Source organism: Myiozetetes cayanensis, unplaced genomic scaffold (genome assembly GCF_022539395.1).
Source record: "Myiozetetes cayanensis isolate MyiCay16 unplaced genomic scaffold, myiCay2020 scf2-11, whole genome shotgun sequence".
NCBI lineage: Eukaryota > Metazoa > Chordata > Aves > Passeriformes > Tyrannidae > Myiozetetes > Myiozetetes cayanensis.
In genome coordinates this window covers 7918870-7938788 of record NW_026087411.1, presented here as the reverse complement: position 1 = coordinate 7938788, position 19919 = coordinate 7918870, and the positions used below count along the sequence as shown (strand labels likewise).

Sequence of the window (19919 nt, the reverse complement as noted above, 5' to 3'; positions counted from 1 at the left end):
ACAGCACACAAATTCTACTTCCAGACTAGTTCTTCAGTACAATTACAGTACTTAAATAAAATCCAACCCTGGCAGAACCGTGTTGCAAAATATTTCTTTTCAAAAGCTTTTGTTTGTATTCCTACCAAAACATTGCAGGAAGCAATGTTACCTACCTATCATCAACTAGAGGAGCAGGGGGTGGCTGTGGCTTTGCAGGGCTGGAAGGGGAAGTGCTATGGGAGAGCCTCTCTTCCAATGTTCCATGGTTTCCTTTCTGAGCACCATCACCCTCATATATTTTTTGCTTCAGCTGCTGAATTTCCTGGTCCAGGCTACAAAAAAAAAAATATCTTAAGATGTAATTTGCTTTGGTTTAGAGTTGATTTTCATGGTTCTGATGGGAAGTAAAGTACTTAAACTGTACATGTATGTAGGATTGTAGGTATTAATATTTATGAAGGTTTAAAAATCATAATTGTTCTTTAAGCATATTTAGATAGGAAAAGAGACAGTTCAAAACCACATCCCAACTGCAGTATTAACTTGAATAAAACAACTTCAGTACCTTCCAATGCAAAAGGTATCTAACTTAGCACATTAAATATTAATTCATAAGACCTAACCTATCTATTAGAATCACTTGAATAAATTTTCCTCTTTCCAGAACTATATCAATTACCTCATTTATTACCTTCCAGTGTGAAGTAAATGAAGAAATGAAGGGGAAGAAAATTAAAAACTTGAACTACTAAGCACTAACACAAAACCCCAAAGAATATCTAAAACACTGATGCGGCAAAACATATTGTAAGAAAATCTTTAAAATTCTGTACTATACACATAAATTTTATTTTCCAGTTATTCCATCTGTATATATATTTTTGAAAACATACTTACAAAATAAAACATCTAGTACTTATTTTATAAATGCACCTAATAAATCATCTTTTGAATGATTTCTTGTTTTCTTTAACCAATTTCTTTAACAAATATATTTCATTCCAGCCAAATTTATGCACAGAATACAATATGAAAAATTTTTTGACTGAAAATGCCTGAGGCATTTTGTATGAAATAAAAAGCACTTCTTGCAATATTTATCAGTCAAATTAAACTATATGATAACAAAGTAAACTGCAGAACACCCTTTTCACTTTCAATGTAGCTGAGATTAGATTAGTAACACAGTAATAATCTCCCCCACTTTCATTACAACTCTTGTCTCTAAAGGTAATTGTTTTTCTAGAGGTTAATTAAAAATCAAATAATAAAAGAAAAGAAATTCTTGTAAAAACAGGGGAAAGTATGCAAAGTTGGGATTCTACCACTTCTCCTACAATTGTATATATCTAAATTGAAGTACAATGCTATGACTATTTTATTCCATCCTGGGGGTTAAAAGAAAATTAAAGAGATTATGAATGCTGAGTCTTAGGCTGAATTGTTACTTCATTTTTAGAGTACTTTTCGCAGCACTGCCAGAAGCCATCTGCTTCTTTTGATTAGCAGCAAAACAATCTTGTGTCCTGAGGGGAAGTGGATGGTAGATGGCTGCTGGATATAGTGAAGTGTTTGCATCTATGGAAAATCAATTTAAGCACAAAAATCAGAATTATATTAAAGGAACAAAGCTTATCTCTTGGTTTGTAAACATCCTAATATGAAAGGGTATCACTTTTTATAGCTATGAGCTTAGTCAGCCTTGTGATGCATCCACCAGTAAGAATGGCAAACTGCACCTTGCCATTTGTGAGTGATGCATCCCACTGCCTCAAAGATGACTCTAAAGTTGCTTTATGTTCATTCTATTGCCCCAAACCTCTGCCAGTAAAGACAAAATGTGTATGCAATATCCCAGGATAAGCTCACTTCCAATTATCTTTTTAGGGGTCATGCCTGTAGGTGAAAGAATTTAAGCTTACATATGATTGAAACTGAAAAAAAACCAAAACAAACCAAACAAAAAAACCCCCACCAAAACATGGTATGATGAAATTATAGTCTTGTAGCATATCAAATGAATATTGCACTTAAACATTTTCAGAGAGCTAACACTGAACTAGAGTATATCATCACATAATGGGATCTAGATAAACAATAAGAAACATATATAATTCATATGCTTACATCATGTAGTGTGCAATGTAAACTCAAGCACAAAAGCAAGTAACCTGAAACATTTAACAAACTATCACATATTTTAAAATTTTTCTTCTGCCTCAACATTCACAAAAACATTCTGAATTGAATTATTCAGGCCCACGGGCTATTCACTGAAAGACTTCAAAGTTTTATTTAGCTTGTGCAGGAGGACTTTAAAGTAAACAAGAAAAAAACAAGGAAAAGAAAATAAATCTTTTCACTTCCTTGGTGTCTTTTCCAAAATTCAGTCTTCTAGCTTTCAACATATTTTTTCACTTATCACACAACACAGCAATCTCTTGAGGGCTAACTAAGCAGTCTATTTTTGTGGAACCTCAAGTTGTTTATAGTTCACTTTAGTCGAGCGAGGTGCTTAGTGCAGAAAATGAGATTTTGTGTCCCAGGCAATTATGGAAAATAATGGCAATATCTACTACAAAATGATAAATCAGTATTGAAAATGCTTAACTAAAATCCAAACAATGTAGCTATAAATATTGAAAAAGTGATCTCTACACAGTGTATAAAAAGCAACTGTTCTCTTCTGATAGTGGTTTAACAGGAAAGGAATCCAGAAGAGCTCTTCAATATGGCTATAGGCAAGTTTGTTTTCATAGGTTTTTTTTAAATCAAGCATCTGCTTCAAAGGTTTATGAAAGAGGATTCATATAATTAGTGAAATATTAAAAAAGCAAATGACAAATGCTACCTCAAGAAAAAAACATCACTTCATTGTTTCACCAATATTCACAAGTTTTAAAGCTCCAGTATTAGCAAATCAGATAAAACATTTAAAAATTACAATTCTGCCCTCTTTGTGTACTGCAGGGACTAAATACATTAATCCCAGTGGATTTTCACTCAGGCCAAAAACGAAACAGAAGATTTTTTTCCTCTGCTTCCACACAAAGATCCTTCCCCACCTGAATCACTTTTGTCTGAGCTTCCCACACTTGGGCTGAATGTCATATTACCAGAAATCATGTGTATAACTGATGACATTGCTTCTGTACCTAGAAGGGGTTGTCATCACACAGGGCAGTATTAAAGCCTCTGTGTATTTTCCAATAACCTTAAAAAGCATCATCAAACTTTACACAGATATATAGCTAGTTTATTTTTATTTAGCCCTGAAACCAGTAATAAAAAAATTAAACATTACCCCTGTTTACTGTGAATACTAGAAGTGTTCAGTACATCACCAGTTGAGATAGCTGGCAGATCCACTGTAACTATTCATTTCCAAGCCCTGACAAACATCTGACTTGTTACTAATAAAGAAACAAAATGCTATACAGAAGTATTTTAAGAGAAGAAAAGTTGTTAGATGGTCTGTTTTTTGTAAGGGCAGAACATAAGGTTGTCTGAGCTTTGTCAAACAATTTAAAGTACTGTGCTGGCTAATGCAAATAATATCCTGCTGAGGACAGGATAAGTCTCTGAACACAACAGAAATCGATGAGTGAGCAAGAACCCCTTGAAAAACAACACAGAGTTTCAGTTCTGGGCAAACTACTAGAAACTCACAGAGAAACTCAAATATTGGGACTCGGAACAAGTCATGCCCTCAACATCTAAGGTATAAAATGATTCACCTTCTCTGGGTAGGGTCCAATCAACAGAAGCCACCACAGGACTCACCGTTCTCGGTCTTGCTCGAGGGCTTTCTGCTGAGCTTCCAGACTGGCCTGCAGCCCTGCCTGCTCACTGCAGCTGTTGTTCAGGGTGGCCAGCTTCTGTCTCTGCTCCTCAATTTCAAAGTCGATCGTCGAGCGACGCTGCAAAGCCGAATGCCTCCTTTCTAACTTAGCAACAGCCTGCTCCAGAGCCTCTCTCTGCTGCTTTTCCCTTGATTCAAGGATTTCTTTTTCCTTTTTCCGAACCTTTTCTTCCTGACGAGCTACATTGGCTGTGAATTCAAAGGTTTCTTGAAGCTGCTGCAGCTGATTTGTGCTGGCTCTATACTGGGCAAGCTTCTCTTCTTTTTCTTCTATTTCTTTCTCTATTTGATAGAGAGTATTATCTAACCCTAACAAGCCCCTGTCAAGGATTTCAGAAGCTCTTTGTTTTTCTTCCAGCAGAGCTGGCAAATGATTACTCTTCAGGTACTCAAGCTGGCGTACTTTAGATTGGAGCCTGTACTCCACTGGTTTTATCTTGTCAGCTTCTTCAGCCTTAAGTATGGGATCCACAGAGTGCTCATCATCTCTCTTGGGATTTAAATGTTCTTCGTGTGCAAATTTTAAGTGCTCCAGAGCCCCTTTTTCATCTGCTATTTCCTTTTCTAGGTGATCTATTTGCTGAACTAAATCTTTTTCCAAAATGGTCAACTGTTCCAGTTGTTTCCTTTTAAACTCTACAAAATCATGCTGTGCTTTTTCTAATTCCTCATGGTTTTCATCACCTTCAGAGCGGGCTTCCTTGACTTTCAATAGAGATTCTCTAATATCTTCAAGGTCTCTTCTCTCTTCTTCAACTCTCTGCACATCCCCTCTCTTCAGGAGCTCTATCATGACTTGCTTCTCTCGAAGCTGTTCTTCTAGATGAGCCACAAGCATCACTTGCTCTCTTTCCTGTTCTTCAAGTCTTTTTTTTTCTGACTCCAGCTTAACATATTGCTCATCTTTTTCCTTTTTAAGTCTTTCTAGTTCACGAAAAATCTGCATTTTCTCTGCTTTTTCATTATGATTAAGCTCTTGTAGTCGCTGCAACTCCTCTTTGACCCGGGCAAAAATTTCTTCCTGATGCTTTTTCTTTTGAAGCTCTATCTCCTGTTGTTCCCGTAATCTCTCTTCTTCAAATTTCTCTTTTTCAGCCAGCAAATCCTTTAACCTGCTCTCAATGTGAACACTTCTCCGTTTCAGACTCTCCTCCTGTTTTCGAATTTGCAGCTGAACTATCTCTGTCTCCTTTCGCTGTGACTCTACTTCTTGCTGCATTCTTACAAGTTCTGCTTTGTCAGATCTTTGTTTTTCTTCCATCTCTTCTATTTGTTTCCTGCAGTAAAACATTTGCATGAAGTTAAAAAGGTTTGGTCTAGGATTTTCCAGTAGATATATAACCATTTCTTTCTTTAATAGTTTTGTTTTGCCCCAAGGTTGAGATCTTACAGTGCTTGGAAGCGACTTCAATGCATGAAACAAATGGAAAAGAGACTCATATAGTTTATGTCAACATAAAAAGTTGTGGATGTATAAAGTTATAGGAAGACATGCTACATAGCACTTTTGTTAGTAGAAAATTAAGATTGTATTAGTTCTGTCAAATCTAATAAAAATATTGATAGAGCACATTCATGCACACAGTGAAAAATAAATACAGATATTTTTACACATACATTCTCATACACACAAACTTGTATAAAAGAACTTGATCAGCAATTTGCCTTACCAAATTTAAGCCAACAGATGAATTTAAACAGTGTCTTCTCTGACCCCAACTGAATTATTGATAAATGGATTATAAAATATAAGACAAATTACTATGTCCTATGTAATCTCTCTTTTAAAGGTTCTAAGTGCATTCCAAACTGGGACAGACTTGAAGGTCACCACTGTCCCCACAATACAAGTAGAGACAACCTGCAAGTCAGTTGGTTGTTTTGTGAGAAGTTAAAGTCAGATAAATTAAACCACAAGCAAACCAATTTCAGCACAATCTGAATTCAAATCCCATCAATATAACAAAAGGGATAAATATCAGTGATCCTATGTGGCATCAATTGCTGAACAACATCTTTTAGTGCTTCAGAGTTTCAGGAGTTTTCTGAGTTTACATCACCTAGTCCAACCATATAAAGAGCTCTTTCAAAATGGGACAAGCCATCTAAAGCTGAGATGGCAGAATGGCTTTCAGTGTATGAATGTAATCAGTGCTGGGATCTGCAACAAGGCCCAAGCTATCACCTCCAAAATCTTAGCAGGTATGAGAGCCAGAATGGTCAGCTCAGTTTGCCAGCTGACAACAATGCTTTCTTCTTACTTCAAACTGATAGCCAAATAATGTTCTGATAGGCATTATTAGTATGTCCATTCCACACCACAGTTTTAAGTAAGAGAAGCAGAGTGCAACATGTGAGTTTCTGCTATCACGAATCAATCTAAAGGCAGCTAAACTTAAAAAAAAAAAAAATCAATAAAGAATGTAATTTACAGTCTTTTAAAATAAAACCACAAAAATTGAGAGCAAAGGTAATAGATTTGTACAATCTATCCTCCTCATATCTTTGTGTTTCAGAGTTTCCTTGCTTATAAAAATCACAATTAACTACAATTTAGCAATTCAGGATCCTCTGCTTGCTGAGTGACATCATGATCCCAAATTAGTGATTTAAATGAGTCTATAATGTGTACGTAGAGATACACATAAATACCACAGAGAATAACGTTACCTTTTACTTTCTAATTTTTCAAGCTCCTCTCGTTGTTGTCTTTCAAATTCTAGCCTGATTTAAAAAAAAGAATACAGTTAAAAAGTTATTTCCTGAATATCACAAAAATAGGAAGATATGATGCAGTTCAATCTCTGTTTAGAAGATGGTAACAATGATACAAATGAAGTTTCATAAAACTAGTTTCTACAAGAGCAGAAAATAGTTCCTTCATTAGGATTACAAATTAGATATCATGCTGCCTGACATGACTATAAACAGAAAAATAAATTAATTTCTGGGGAAAGAATATATTTAAAAGGGAAAGTTTAAAGAGACATATAAATGATTAGCATAGCCTTTTGAGTTAACTACATGCAGACATGGCAATCAATATATAGAAATTTAATTTCTCTACCTTAGACAGATCGGTCCTTTTACAGGGAAAAGACTGCCATGGGAGGCAGGGGGGAACAGAGCAATCAATTGAGAAAGGAATTGATAGAAAAAAACATATTAGCAGTACAGAATGCTTCAAAATCAACAACAGATTGTTTTGTTAGAGGTTAAATTGGTTAGAATCATAGAACATTCATCACATTACAGCTCAGAAGTAAAACTTTAATAATTGTTCTTTCTAAGTACATTTTTCAAATGTCAGTGATAGTTAAAACGATGCTCATCACCCTATGGTTTATTAACTTGGCCATTTTCAGAGAAGGGAAAGTGCTACAAAACTACAAGTGGATGCTTGCAGTTCTTCCTTTTCCTTCCAAGAAAAAGAAAAATCCAAAACATTACTAGGATGCCATCAGCAGAGTTGAAAAGCCCCCAAGTGCAACATTAAAGCACTGAACAGAATTAAAATCCATTTATTTAAAATATGTTGAGATTTCAATGTATTTAGTTTGATAAGGATCTGATTAATCAGGGGAGAGCATTTAATGTAATTTTTAATATCAGTTTTTATTACAGTTGTAGGTAAATATTTTTCTTATTTTAATTTCCTTTGAAAGATTTACCTTTTATTTAAGGAAGTTATTCACAATAAATATTAAAAATGGCAAAGAGAACCTATATATGTTAAATTATTCAACCAAATACACAAATATTCATTTATTTCAGGCACGTTACAGTTTTAAGGACGTGCAGGTTAGTGAAACAGTTCATAAACATGGAAAAAAATGCAAGACTGCACCACAAGTTTTTGACAAACTTCAATTTAAGACAACGTAATCACAATTATATAGACAGGTTTTTAAAAATAAAGTATTTTTGATACTTCTTCCTAAAATCATAGAAATGTCTACAGTAAAAAAAAAAATGCCCTTGGAAATATGCAAAAAGTACACAAATAACTAACATTTATAAAGCTATTTTAATAAACTTTGATTCCTAACATGCTCAAGTGGTATCTTTCTAGTAGCTGCCATATTGCAGAATGACCAGCTTAGCAATTTCCATTTTTCCCTAATTCTCACAAATTCTCACAAATTTTAAAAAATTTAAAAAAATGCCTTCTACAATCCCTGAGAGATTAGCCAAGGTAGATTTTCATACACAACTCCAGCCATTCAGAGCTTTCATGTTAACTGTCTCATCAAGAGTCTTTTCACATTTGCATTAAACTAAGATGGGCACTCTACAGCCCAAGGAGAGATGACGATAACTTAGTATTTTTAATTTGATCACAATTCCTGCAGCAGCAATGCAAAACCCACAAAGTGCTGGAAGAGATCAGAAAGCAATCTTAGGGGGCCTTCAGAAAGCAAAAACTTAATTTAATGGTTACCACGTGGTTTGGGTTTTCCCTCACCTTTTTTTTTTTTAAGCTATACCTCAAAAGTTCTCCCTTTGGCTATGGTCTACTGGAATTCAGGGCTGTTAGCTATCACTTCTTGCCTAGGGTTTGGCTAACAAATGCCACTATATTCAACATTACTTTAGTCCAAAATAATACAGACCCCAGTGAATATAGCTCTGGTTTGTGGAAATGCAGGTGTCCTTTGAGCACTGTCAGACATCGACCATCTTTGCTTAGACAGTTGGCAAAGAATGATTTAAGTGTATTCCCACGCTTGGTTAAGCCATAATGAAGTAAAATGTTTCAGATCAGGTAACATAATGTGCAAAACCCAGAGCAAAAACCTTTCGGTATTTTGATTGTCCTATAAAACATGTAATTCGGCAGATATATTTTATATAAGCATAAAAATGGTAACTAACTTTTGACTGAGATCTAATACATGGAAAATGAGCCATCACAGCAATCAGTCTGGTATAAAAACAGGTCAGTGGTTAAAAACTCCATGATTTTCTCTTGGAGGAGTTGTCCCTAATATCTTCAACAGGGTGTCACAACAATCAGTTTTACCTTACACTGAAATGAAGCTGGAAGTGTTCAAAACCTTGTTCAGGAAATAGGTGTGAACTATGCAAAAGTGGTTCTTTCTTCAGTGAAAAGGGCTCCTTCCCAGAGCCAAATATGAATCATCAACATCATCAACACCCTAGTCCGCAGCCTCCAAACATGGAGGCATTTAAAAAATGCATATTTAATCCATTTTAGACCAATAAATACTCCTATGAAGAGAAGGGTTGTCACTGCCTGGTGGTGCCTAAGATAGTCTGAGCTCCACTGAAGGCTCTCCTGCCATGGGGTTATTCGCAGTGTCTCCATTCTCTAGGTGTTCACACTGCAGCCTTTATTCCTTCAGGGGTAAAAATGTTGCCTGTCTTCCTCAGCTGGCTGCCTGTTTTCTTAATATATTTAGGAATTCACCACTTTTGAGACCATTATCTCTGGGATATTTGCTTCAAACTCATTGTGGACTCAAAGTTATTTCAGGACAGGAGAGAATCTGGGGAGGCAGGACAGGCCTGATGGCAGAGATGTTGTTTCTTTAAGAAGCTAGTAAAAACAAATATCCCAGCATCACACACACAAAAAAAAACCCCAAAATCGTTGGCTATAGCAAATCACTGGCAGTTTTACAAAGCACAGATGCCAGACTGATGCTTTCCGGTCTAGTCTATCCCAATAAATATCTTTTTCACATAACCTCTACTCCCTTTATTAATGTGAGCACTATTGTGAATAGTAAAAAAATATATTAGCTTGAAATTAAAAAGAAGCATACAGATATTAAAGACTAGAATCCACTCTTTCTTCTTTTGTAGATCTACCACAAAGGAACTTAATCTGATCAGTGTTGAATTAAATAGACACCATTTTCCTGGAAAATGTGTCATATCTAGTGATAAGAGCAGTGTAGATAAGCTGCGGAGAAAGGAAGTCAGTTCTACTAGCATGGTACTACAGTAGTTTAATTTACACAGCACAAAAGTACAATCTGGTACAACATCTGTTAGGAAAGACTGAGGACTGGCAGAACTACAAAGATGTTACAATGCCATTCAGTAGCCCAATTTATGAGATTAATTTAAAAAAAACCCCAAACAAACAAAACAAAAGCCCCCATACTAAATCCATGACAAGATCAAGGTTTCTCATCAGTAGTTTTATAGCTGCAGTATCATGTAGCTAACAAAAGGCCCACAAATGAAATCTTCAGCATAAATCTATGTGCAAATTTCTATTTTATCCAATGCTTATTATCTGAAGCAGTGTTGCATGACACCAGATTAAAGACAAAGACTGGGAACAAGCAGAACAAAGAATTTTGCATGTTAAGCCAAAATTTTATGCAACTGTCTTCACATATGGGAAATCAACAGCCAAACAAAAAACCCAACACACAAAAGACCATCTGAAAACACTATTAAGGATAATGCTGATTTTCACATGGAAAAGTAAGCAAGATCCTCATGTTGCTTTCACAACTGAAGGTAATACCCCACAGGCTCTTCTGCCATTGACTGCTAAAGATGCCAGATCTTACAAGCTTTTATTGCAACCTACAGAAATTGCAAATTCAGCCACTGGTCTTTAGCTTATCAATACTGAGACTGGAAGAAAAAGCAGTCCTGAAAATGCAAATTAACAATAGGCAGAATGCTAGTCAGCAAACTAACACTGCACAGAAAAAACCCCAGAAGGCCAGTACTGAATCTACTGCCTGCACTGGTGGTGGGCAGTGTAGCATCATGTTATACTGATAAGTGATACTCCAATTTATTGTGGTAAAAGCTCATATTATTGTCCCTGCTGAAAAAAAAAGGTTCAAACCAAATTCTGTGCAGGATATTCTTTTCCATCTGCACTTTTCCAGAATGCAAGACGCTCAACCCCACCTAACTTCTTGGGTACAACTACCCTGCTTTTGATACTCAGAGATAGGTTTTATTGAATGTTTCATCCAGGCTGAACAGTCACCACTCAGAAGAACAATCGCTGCAGCACTGCACTTGCTTAGCAGCATTTTTAGCTAGAAGTAGAGAGCTTGGGGTCTGTTTTATTCAAAACATATTCTTTTCTTTAACTTTTATCTCCTGTTCCACTAAAGTAACACTTTCTGCACTCTCATGACATGACAGGACATGACATCTCAGGACAACATCATGACATGATCAGGAAAACCCAAGTGCTGTCACAAAGGAGGAGATAGTAAAAAAACAACTAACAGTGTTAGTATCAACATAAATAAATTTAAAATTGTCATGGAATCCCAGCCTAAGTTGAAAAGTTGCTGTTACCAAATTGCTGCCCATAAAGATGCATCAATTATAGAAGATGCTTTCTTCTACTGATTTGTAGGGCTCAGTTAAACTGCAGTGCAAACGTCAGAGCCTTCCTTCTCTCGGCAGCAGTTATAAAAGAAGTAAAAACAGTCACATTTGAGGGTTGGAGTTTTTTTCCCAGGGTTGAGGTTTTTTTTGTTTCTGGGAAGACCTCATAGCAGCCTTTCAGTACTTAAATAGGGCTTATAAGAAAGATGGGGACAGACTTTGCAGCAGGGCTGTTGTTATAGGACAAGGGGGAATGGCAGATTCAGAATAAGCATAAAGAAGAAATTTTTTACAATGACAGTGGTAAAAGTGGCACAGGTTGCCCAGAGGGGTAGTAGATGCCCATCCTTGGAAATATTCAAGATCAGGTTTGATGGGGCTCTGAGCAACCTCGTTGAGCTGAAGATGTTCCTGCTCATTGTAGGAGAGGTTGGAAGTAGGTGACTTTTAAAGGTCTCTTTCAACCCAAACAATTCTAGGATTCACAAGCTTCCTCACTTAGAAAAACACACATAACAGTGATGATGAAACAACCTCAGACAGGTTTTATTGCTCACAAACAAGTGACTTGCATTCCCTATGTAATATGACTTTCTTGTGTTTACAAATTAAGCAGGACAAAATATCTATTCCTCCAAGACAGTTCACAAACTAACTGAATGCAGACTAGCAGGAGAATACCAATAATTAACCCTCTGCTTATAGTTTACAGTTTAATAAAACACAGACATGAAATGTTCAGGAATATGATGAGTATTTCACCTAATCTTATCCTAAATTTCAACAGCAAAAGTGTTCTCATAATCACACCCAACAAAGGAATGTAAAAGTCACAAGAAGTGTTAAAAAGGAAAAATGGCAATGTTTCTAAAAATTGTTGCACACATTGACAATCTAATTATATTATCTATAATGTTTAATTTCCAGAAAAGTAAAGCAAGATGTTTCAAGAACTGATAAGAAAAAAAAAGCTATATTCCCTAAAACTTATCTAGGAAAAAGAAGAATTTGCTGCAATCCACTCCATCAGAGACAATCAAGTAACTCTCCAGACTTTCTCTCTCTCTCTTTTTTTTTAAATAAGGTTTACTAGACAAATCCTCTCTATAAGGCACTATTTGGCATTATGTGAAGTCATACAGGATGACTTCTTGGGTTGGGAAATCATTTTTGAGCACACCTTCAGCTGGGTCCTGCCCATGTCATTGCATTTTGCTGAAAATCTGAAAGACCAGCAAGGCAGTGCTAAAACAATCTGTCCTACTCTATACTGACAGCAAAGTCAAAGTCAGTACTATCCAGTATAATACAATTATTCATAATATTGTAGCAGAATAACATTATTAGTCAGGGAAAAGCCCAGGATAGCTGACCAATAACCAGAGGTAACAACTGCCAGGAACTTTCCCCAGCTCATGGAAAACATACCAGCAACTGTCACTGTAAGTTTTTAGACTGAGCTATTTGAAGAGCTAAAGAAATAGAAAAATATGCATATATATTTTTTTTCATCTTCTTTACCATCTCTGTCTCAAAATAAGACGTAATTTATCTTGAGATCTCCATGGGTAGCTCAGTAGCAAAAGAGTAACAGTCACATTTGAAGCAGTGTTATTACACACACTCCCTGTTATTTAGATATCGTTCAACTTGAAGTTATTATTACCTGTCCAATCTTCCTAAATTCTAATGGATAAAGAGCAACCCCACAGTAAAACTCGGGAATAAAGCTGCACTATCCAAGCCTATAATTCAATTTACAGCCAATTTTTCAAAAGCACATAGGTGGTTAAAGTGCCTCATCTCACACTCAATTCAAAACACCAGCGATGGAAAAAAAAATTAGAACAAAACACCATCAATTCTCTGTAAGTCATTTAAGAACAGTGGTAAAATCATTAAAAACAGCTTCTCTACAATAAGCATTCTGTGTTATTGTAACCATATAATAAAACTTTTTTCCATATCCTAACTTGGCCACCTACTCAGAGGTACAGAGGTGAGAACACAAGCCATTTCTCAGCCTTTTTATGCTTTTGTTGGTAATATATGAACTCAAGAAATCTTAATTTTCAGTTCACAATGCACTTTTTCAGGAAAAACAGTTAACTTGAGTCATAATGTTTTTGGAACATTTCAAACAGCTAAAATGAAGAATGGTTGGAATTATAACAATTGCATTTTAGAATATACTCACCCTGGATTATAAAGCATAACTGCTGACAGGTTCTCACAGGATTTTGAAAGATCTGTCATAGACAAGCTGAAGGAAGACAGCAGTCCACTCTAACAACAGACCATAAAATAAATTTATTAGACAAGTAATGATACTTTCATAAACTCTTAGTTTGCTTCACTTGATGAAATATTAACTAAAGTATGTGAAGCAAATAAAAAGGGCATATATACAACAATCCAGTTATGCCTACATTAGAAAGAAAACTGCGAAAAGATTTAAATTTACCAAACGCTGATTTAATCTCACCTTTCTTTTCTCCCTGAGCTTGGCGGCTTCTTTTGGGTGATTAAAGCGAAACATATTGGTTCTTCCAAGTAATATAACAGCACCTGATGAGAAAAACACACACCACTCACTGACAGCATTCTGTACCCAAAAGTACCATGTAATTTTTCAGACACGCAACATGTAAGCAAAGACTTCCATTAAGCAAGAACAAAATGAAAATGCATTTTGACAATGCAAGTGTGTATCCATGTATAGTCACAGCTACCTTAACTAATATACACAGTCCATTCCTTCCTCTTCCTACTTAAAGAAAAACAAAAACCCACACCATGTTCACACACTGTATGAATATGACTGACACAAAGGTCAATCATGTTCATGGAGTTCAGTCAAAGAATAAATATAGGTAGAGGAAGTAGCTGCCCCAGTTTGATCTATACTGTCTTCAACAGTGCTACTTTGGAAGCCAGGAGTAGACACCAGATCCAATGGGAACATCCATAGATGCGACCAAGAACAAACCTGTCCATCCACTACTGATCATGGTCAGGTTTGAATTCACCTACGTTAAAAGCTCCAGATCTCCATTATTTGTACTCTCACATTTTACTTCTCTCTGTGGAACACTGAAGTTTATTGTCACTCAAAACAGGATTATTAGACTTTTATACCCAACAGCTATTTTCTGAGGGAAGAACCTTGAATAATTCATATTGCTCAACGCACATCTGTTATTGTATTTAATCAGTTAAGGTACAGGTCACAAATAATGAGATTCTGAGCAATCCTTATCATATTTTAAAGACAATGGCACCAAGATTAATACTTCCCTACTAAGAAGTACATTGTCAGTGATGTCTCACTACTGTCATAACATGGAAGTCTTCCAAGTTCAGCACCACAGAATCAAGCATTTGATCTGTCGGTCAGTAACGAGGCATTTTTAAAAAAGAAAAAGGACTCCATTACACTCACAGTATGAAAAAGCTCCACTTAAAACTGTTAACCACAAACGAATTCTTACCATCTGAAATGAAATGCTGTCCTTAGCAAGGAATGCTTCTCTTAAAATCAGCTTAATTAAGCATACCAACTCAAATTAGGTCACCCAGTCTTGGCAAATAAGTGGCAAAAAGCACTACAGCACTTCTTGTTGTCTACACAAAAGCTCGGTTTTGGACACGTGAACAATTTACCTCAGTCTTATCTTAGAAAGAATTACCTTTCACAAATCTGTATGAAATCCCTGCAGTTACTTTCAAATGAATATAAAAATAACTGTAAGCATTGTAAACCTCCCTAGAGGTTTCTCCCTAAGAAGAAACTTAAATAATTAAAATTTCAGAATGAATAGTCATGGATATTTGTTTCTGATTTCATAAATTTAAGAGAAAACAGGAGAGAGAGACTTAACAGCAAGCACACGAGAGTCAATCCCAGATGATAGATCACAGGAATAACTCTTAGATTTCTCTTTAAAGTACAGAAGGGTTGACAGTTTGGCCCAAAAACCTGAAAACTTGTTCTAAGGTGAGGATATATTTAAGGAAAAGGACAAACTCTAATTAATGTGAATACTAATTCCATTATCTTTAGAAACCCTACCATATGTTCTTAGGAGTAAAAAAATATTGTAGTTTGGTTACATTTACAAAAAAAAGCCACATTAGCCAGAATTCAAAAATGATAGAAGTAATCTGTAGAAGGAAGTGGTAATTAATTACCATGCCTCTTTTTTTTTTTTAAACTCCATGACAGTGTAAAAATCTAACACATATTCAAATGAACAGCTATTAATGATAAACGGAAACATTTAAATATATCAGCAGTTAATCAGCATCACCTAAAAGCAGATATTTAAGGAGGCTGGCACTTCATGCTGTGAAACTAAATGCTAACACAGCCAGGATGCACAGATTGTGCACAAGTCATTAAACTAGTGATCAGTTTTGCACACCTAATGTCACAGTTAGTACCTTCCTCTCAGACTCAGTCTGGTTACACACACAAAAGGTCAGTTTATGCAGCTTATTTTCACTGTTTAATAACCCTAAGCATCCTTCTCCTCTCCTCTCCTCTCTTTTGAGTTCCAAAATTCTGTCTAAAGAAAAAAAAGTCATGTTTCCACTGAGGAAAAAAAAAGTCATGTTTCCACTTTTCACAGTACACAAACAAAGTTGTGACAGGCATCTGAACAAGAGAAATAGCATCCAAACTCCTACTTTCTTTTGAGGCACATCGAACCTTCAGTGCCTTTGAAATGCAGTAGAATAAAGACTAGAGATTGAAACCCAATTTTGATTGTTTACAGTGTTATTTGCCATTAATGCCAATGTTTCTATTGTTAACAATTTATCCATGGGATGTACCCAAACCTAAGACCAAGGGGGTTGGTAGTTTGTATTTTTTTCATATCTGTAATAGAAAAAAGCATTTGCACGAGAAAATTGGCACTTTAAAAAAAAAACAAAAAGCAAACCCAAACAAACCCAACGTCCCCTCTCTACACCAAAAGTCCTTACTTTCTGCAAGCAGCCTTTGGCAGCACTTGTTTGAGTTCACAAAAGGTGCAAGACTCCCCTTGTCCAACACTACATCCTTCCTTTGTTAGGTTAGGCTTAGTCTGAAAGCTTCTTTCCAGGAACGGGAAGTGAGATTGTTTTTCAGCAGCTGAGCCCTGCCACAAGCTCACTCCTAAACAGGTCTTTTTCAGCTCATTGCTGAATGGGAAGATATTCTGGGTGCTCCTGGAAGATAAAACACCCTGAACCTCTGCTGCAGCACTCACCAGCTCACTTGTCAGTCAGTATTTTCCAGGCCAACACAATACATCTTTGTTCCCAGCTGTCCTGGCTGCTTTTTCATTTCCAGATTTTAAAGCTTTTATATTAAAATTATAATTCTCTAAACTTCCTCCCTAAGGGTTAGCCTCCCCCTTTTTGTCATTTCCCTACAGCTGCAGAGAACAGATACTCCAGCTCAATCTCCTGCTGTACAAGCGGATTTGGCAACAGTATTAAGTAGGACCGACCTGAAGCTCGGGGAGGGGGGCAGGGGTGTCTCTGACATTATTTTAGTCCTATAGAGATCTTTTTCTTAACACTACAGCAACGTAAGACATCTGGCTTGGAGTTCCCTTTGTGTAAAAGCAAACAAAATCAAAGGGTAACTATCACATCATACTCAAGATTATGAAGTAGTTGAAATTAATAAAGAATTCTCTTTTCACCAGTGGCAATTCTTTGACAGGAGAAAAACTCCGTGGTTTTCCTGATGGTTTGGGGCTGTAGTTGAGAAGACATGAAATTAAAATTAATTAAACAATAACCCCTTTATATACAGGCAGATTTTTTCAGTGCTGCTGCCAGAAAGAAACAAAGAGGCTGTATGAAAAGTGACATCAGGCTGGGTAATACCTTGGTTGAGGTGTGTGGGCTCTGTAATCTGAATACCATTCACAGAACACTGCGCTCCATTCAGCGGGATGAGGTTCACAGTGCCATTGAGATTTTCAAAGATGCAATGCTCACTTTCCAGATCAAGGCCATGAAGAACTGAACACAAAGAAATAAGATAATTATTCTCCTCAAAACTAATAAGATTAGCATGATATCTCTTACTAAGAACACATTGCACTACATATTGGAGAGTATATTTTCGCTTTATTCTGGACAGTGTTTACTCCCTTCCTTCATCATACCCTCCATGCCTTAAATGTTGACTCTGTTCGTTGTCTTATTACAGTGGAAAGAAGTGTGCTGGGTTGCTTTTGCATTTTTTGGTGTAATGTTCTTTCCATCTGTGCTTTGGCACCTGGTTAGCAAATGCTCCTTTCCTTCCAAGAAAAATCAGAAAAGTAAAATTTTGTTATTTGTAGAGAGATATTTTTTGAGCAGTTCCACCAGGAAATAAGGAAAGCTTCCTGACCTTAAAGCAAGTATGCTTAAGTGTGAAAAGACAGGGTATAATATGCAATTGTAGACAAGAAAATCAGCTGAAATAAAGTTCTTATGTTCTATCAGGCCTTTTATCAATCAGTTATGCTACTTTCCACTTTTTCTATAAATAATGTATGATTATCTCTATGTGTATTATTTAATAACCCAAAGCAATGTAAGTTTGGTAGCTTCATGGAATTTGTTATAGTAATTCAAATCCGGGCAACTTCTGAGCCACAAAAATACACCAAACTAAGTTATTTGACTCTCAGTCTCTTACCTAATAATTAAAGGATACAGTTTACTTAATAAAACTGCCTTCAAGGAACACATGTGACAGGACAGTCCAGGTCTGGCAGTAAGTTGCTTTCAGAAACAGTGAATAAGAAGATTTTTTCCAACTACCAGATTTTTTTTCAACTCAAATCTTAAGTCCAAAGACTGTCTTAGGTATAATAATATAACAGTACTATCATAATACAAAGGTTAAGAGAATGATTTTGCAGTGATTGTAGTAGGTGCTGTATGAGAAAGGATGGTATTTTTACAGGATGCTATTTCAAGAGAAGTAAGAAATAAATTAATAAGAAGTATATGAATAAATTTTAAGCCCACAAGCTATTCTAGAAGTCATGCTCTTTGAAGCAAATCCCATGTAATTCATCTCTCAGATTTGCTAAAAATTAAATACACAGTAACACACAACAACTAAGTGAAAAAGGGAAAAAATATGAACCTTATTGGTTCACATATTGGAAAGCTGGAAGAAGGAAAAACAACTGGAGAAAGAATATAAAAAAAAAGCCAAACTCCATACCAATATCCTGTTCCGTCATTGCATCTTCTCTGCCAACATATGTTTGGCCCTCCTAATTAAGAGAGAAACACAGATAATTTTCCCCCTCAAGGATATAATTTACCCTTCCACTTTCTCAGATTAAATTGAATGAAATATATATTTAACATACATGCAAAAAATAATCAGGTAGCATTTTTAGAATGCTCAGTCATTATTATACAATATTATTAGTAAATTCTAGTTTCAACTGTCCTGTGCAGAACCACCTTCAAAGTTTTGAGTCAAGGAATCTAGATTTGGATTTCAAGGTCAAGCTTTATAGTGAGATGAATGACAAACTAAATAGACAGGTAAAAATATGTTAACACCTATCTGTGGTTAACCAGTTGATCCTCAGCATAAACCCAAGCAGTAAATTAAAAAATACTTTAATTTAATCAGATGCAACCTCTTAAGAGCTCTTCTTACTACAGCAGAGAAACATAAGGAGCTTTTCTTACCATAGTAATGTAATGAGCCCTACATTTAGACAGCAAATCCATACAATTTTTCTGCTGAAGAAAAACACAAGGCACATAAAGGCTATGGAAACACAGATGTGTATTTACCTTCAGGTGGTACAAGATGATACCAGTACTGAGAAGATCATCATCAATGCCAATGAGATGAGGCAGTTCAGAATCTAAGACAACACCTATCCCTTCTTTTCTCAGAGCCAAGGTTTGTTCCTGTAAAGGACAAAAGTCTATTTATTAGGATGTGCAAGAAATACCCCTCTTCCTTCTCTTTCTAAACCACATTTAATATAACTTCTCTGTAATATCACATCAAGAAAAAGAGCAGGTATTTTACAATTTTTTTTTTTTTTTGGTTTACATTTAAACGTGACTTCTTTATTACCATTAAGCATTCCAAGCTCGGTGTTCAGGAAATTTGTGAAGGTGTTATTTGAAAGAAACCAGACAAACAGCTGAATTACACCAGATAAGGAAGATCAATTGAGAGTGTAACAAAGCAAAGTTGTTTAAAAGCAAACTATGTACCACCTTGCATAATGGCAAGGAGAATTTAAAACCCCTCAGAATTCAGTACAGCTAAAGAACAGAAAACTGGAAACTCTCTGACAGTCCTTTAAATAAGCCAAACCTTGCACAATAAAAATTCCAGACACCTGAAAACTCGGTAAACCTAAGCAGTTAAAATATCATCCAATATAAGGGAAGCATTGCCAATAGTATATAAATGTAAGAAATATTTGCAGCACATAATTTCAATTCTTCAAAATTCCTTTGGGCCACGTTGTACAGCAATCTATAGGATGAAGCATCACTCAGCTACAAGTGGGAGACTTCAACCTTGGATAAAGTACTGTATGATGTAGTACAGAACAGACAGTCTGTGTAATAAATAAAAAATTAATCATGGCTTTGAAATAAGTTTTAGTATTTATAAAGTTTGTTTTTCAAGTTGAAACAAAATCCTATTGGCTTCTAGGCCTGGAATATAACAGCAGCAGAGACTGTGAACGTGTAT

General features: G+C 35.8%; 2 protein-coding genes across 4 annotated transcripts in view; one reads left to right on the top strand and one right to left on the bottom strand.

Moving 5' to 3' along the window:
• Positions 1-19919, top strand: part of MACROD2 (mono-ADP ribosylhydrolase 2) — a 1470694-nt gene that overhangs the window by 937203 nt on the left and 513572 nt on the right. The gene's annotated exons all lie outside the window — the stretch shown is intronic.
• Positions 1-19919, bottom strand: part of KIF16B (kinesin family member 16B) — a 132283-nt gene that overhangs the window by 52272 nt on the left and 60092 nt on the right. For 2 of the 3 annotated variants that reach the window (XM_050314957.1, XM_050314959.1), the window contains exons 13-21: positions 18995-19114; positions 18405-18456; positions 17066-17203; positions 13668-13750; positions 13380-13468; positions 6912-6944; positions 6515-6568; positions 3766-5121; positions 156-314 (exon numbers count right to left, since the gene is read on the bottom strand). In XM_050314957.1, the coding sequence (XP_050170914.1) occupies positions 156-314; positions 3766-5121; positions 6515-6568; positions 6912-6944; positions 13380-13468; positions 13668-13750; positions 17066-17203; positions 18405-18456; positions 18995-19114 (2084 nt within the window). The remainder of the gene's footprint in view (positions 1-155; positions 315-3765; positions 5122-6514; positions 6569-6911; positions 6945-13379; positions 13469-13667; positions 13751-17065; positions 17204-18404; positions 18457-18994; positions 19115-19919) is intronic. The other variant, XM_050314958.1, reaches the window with a different exon arrangement.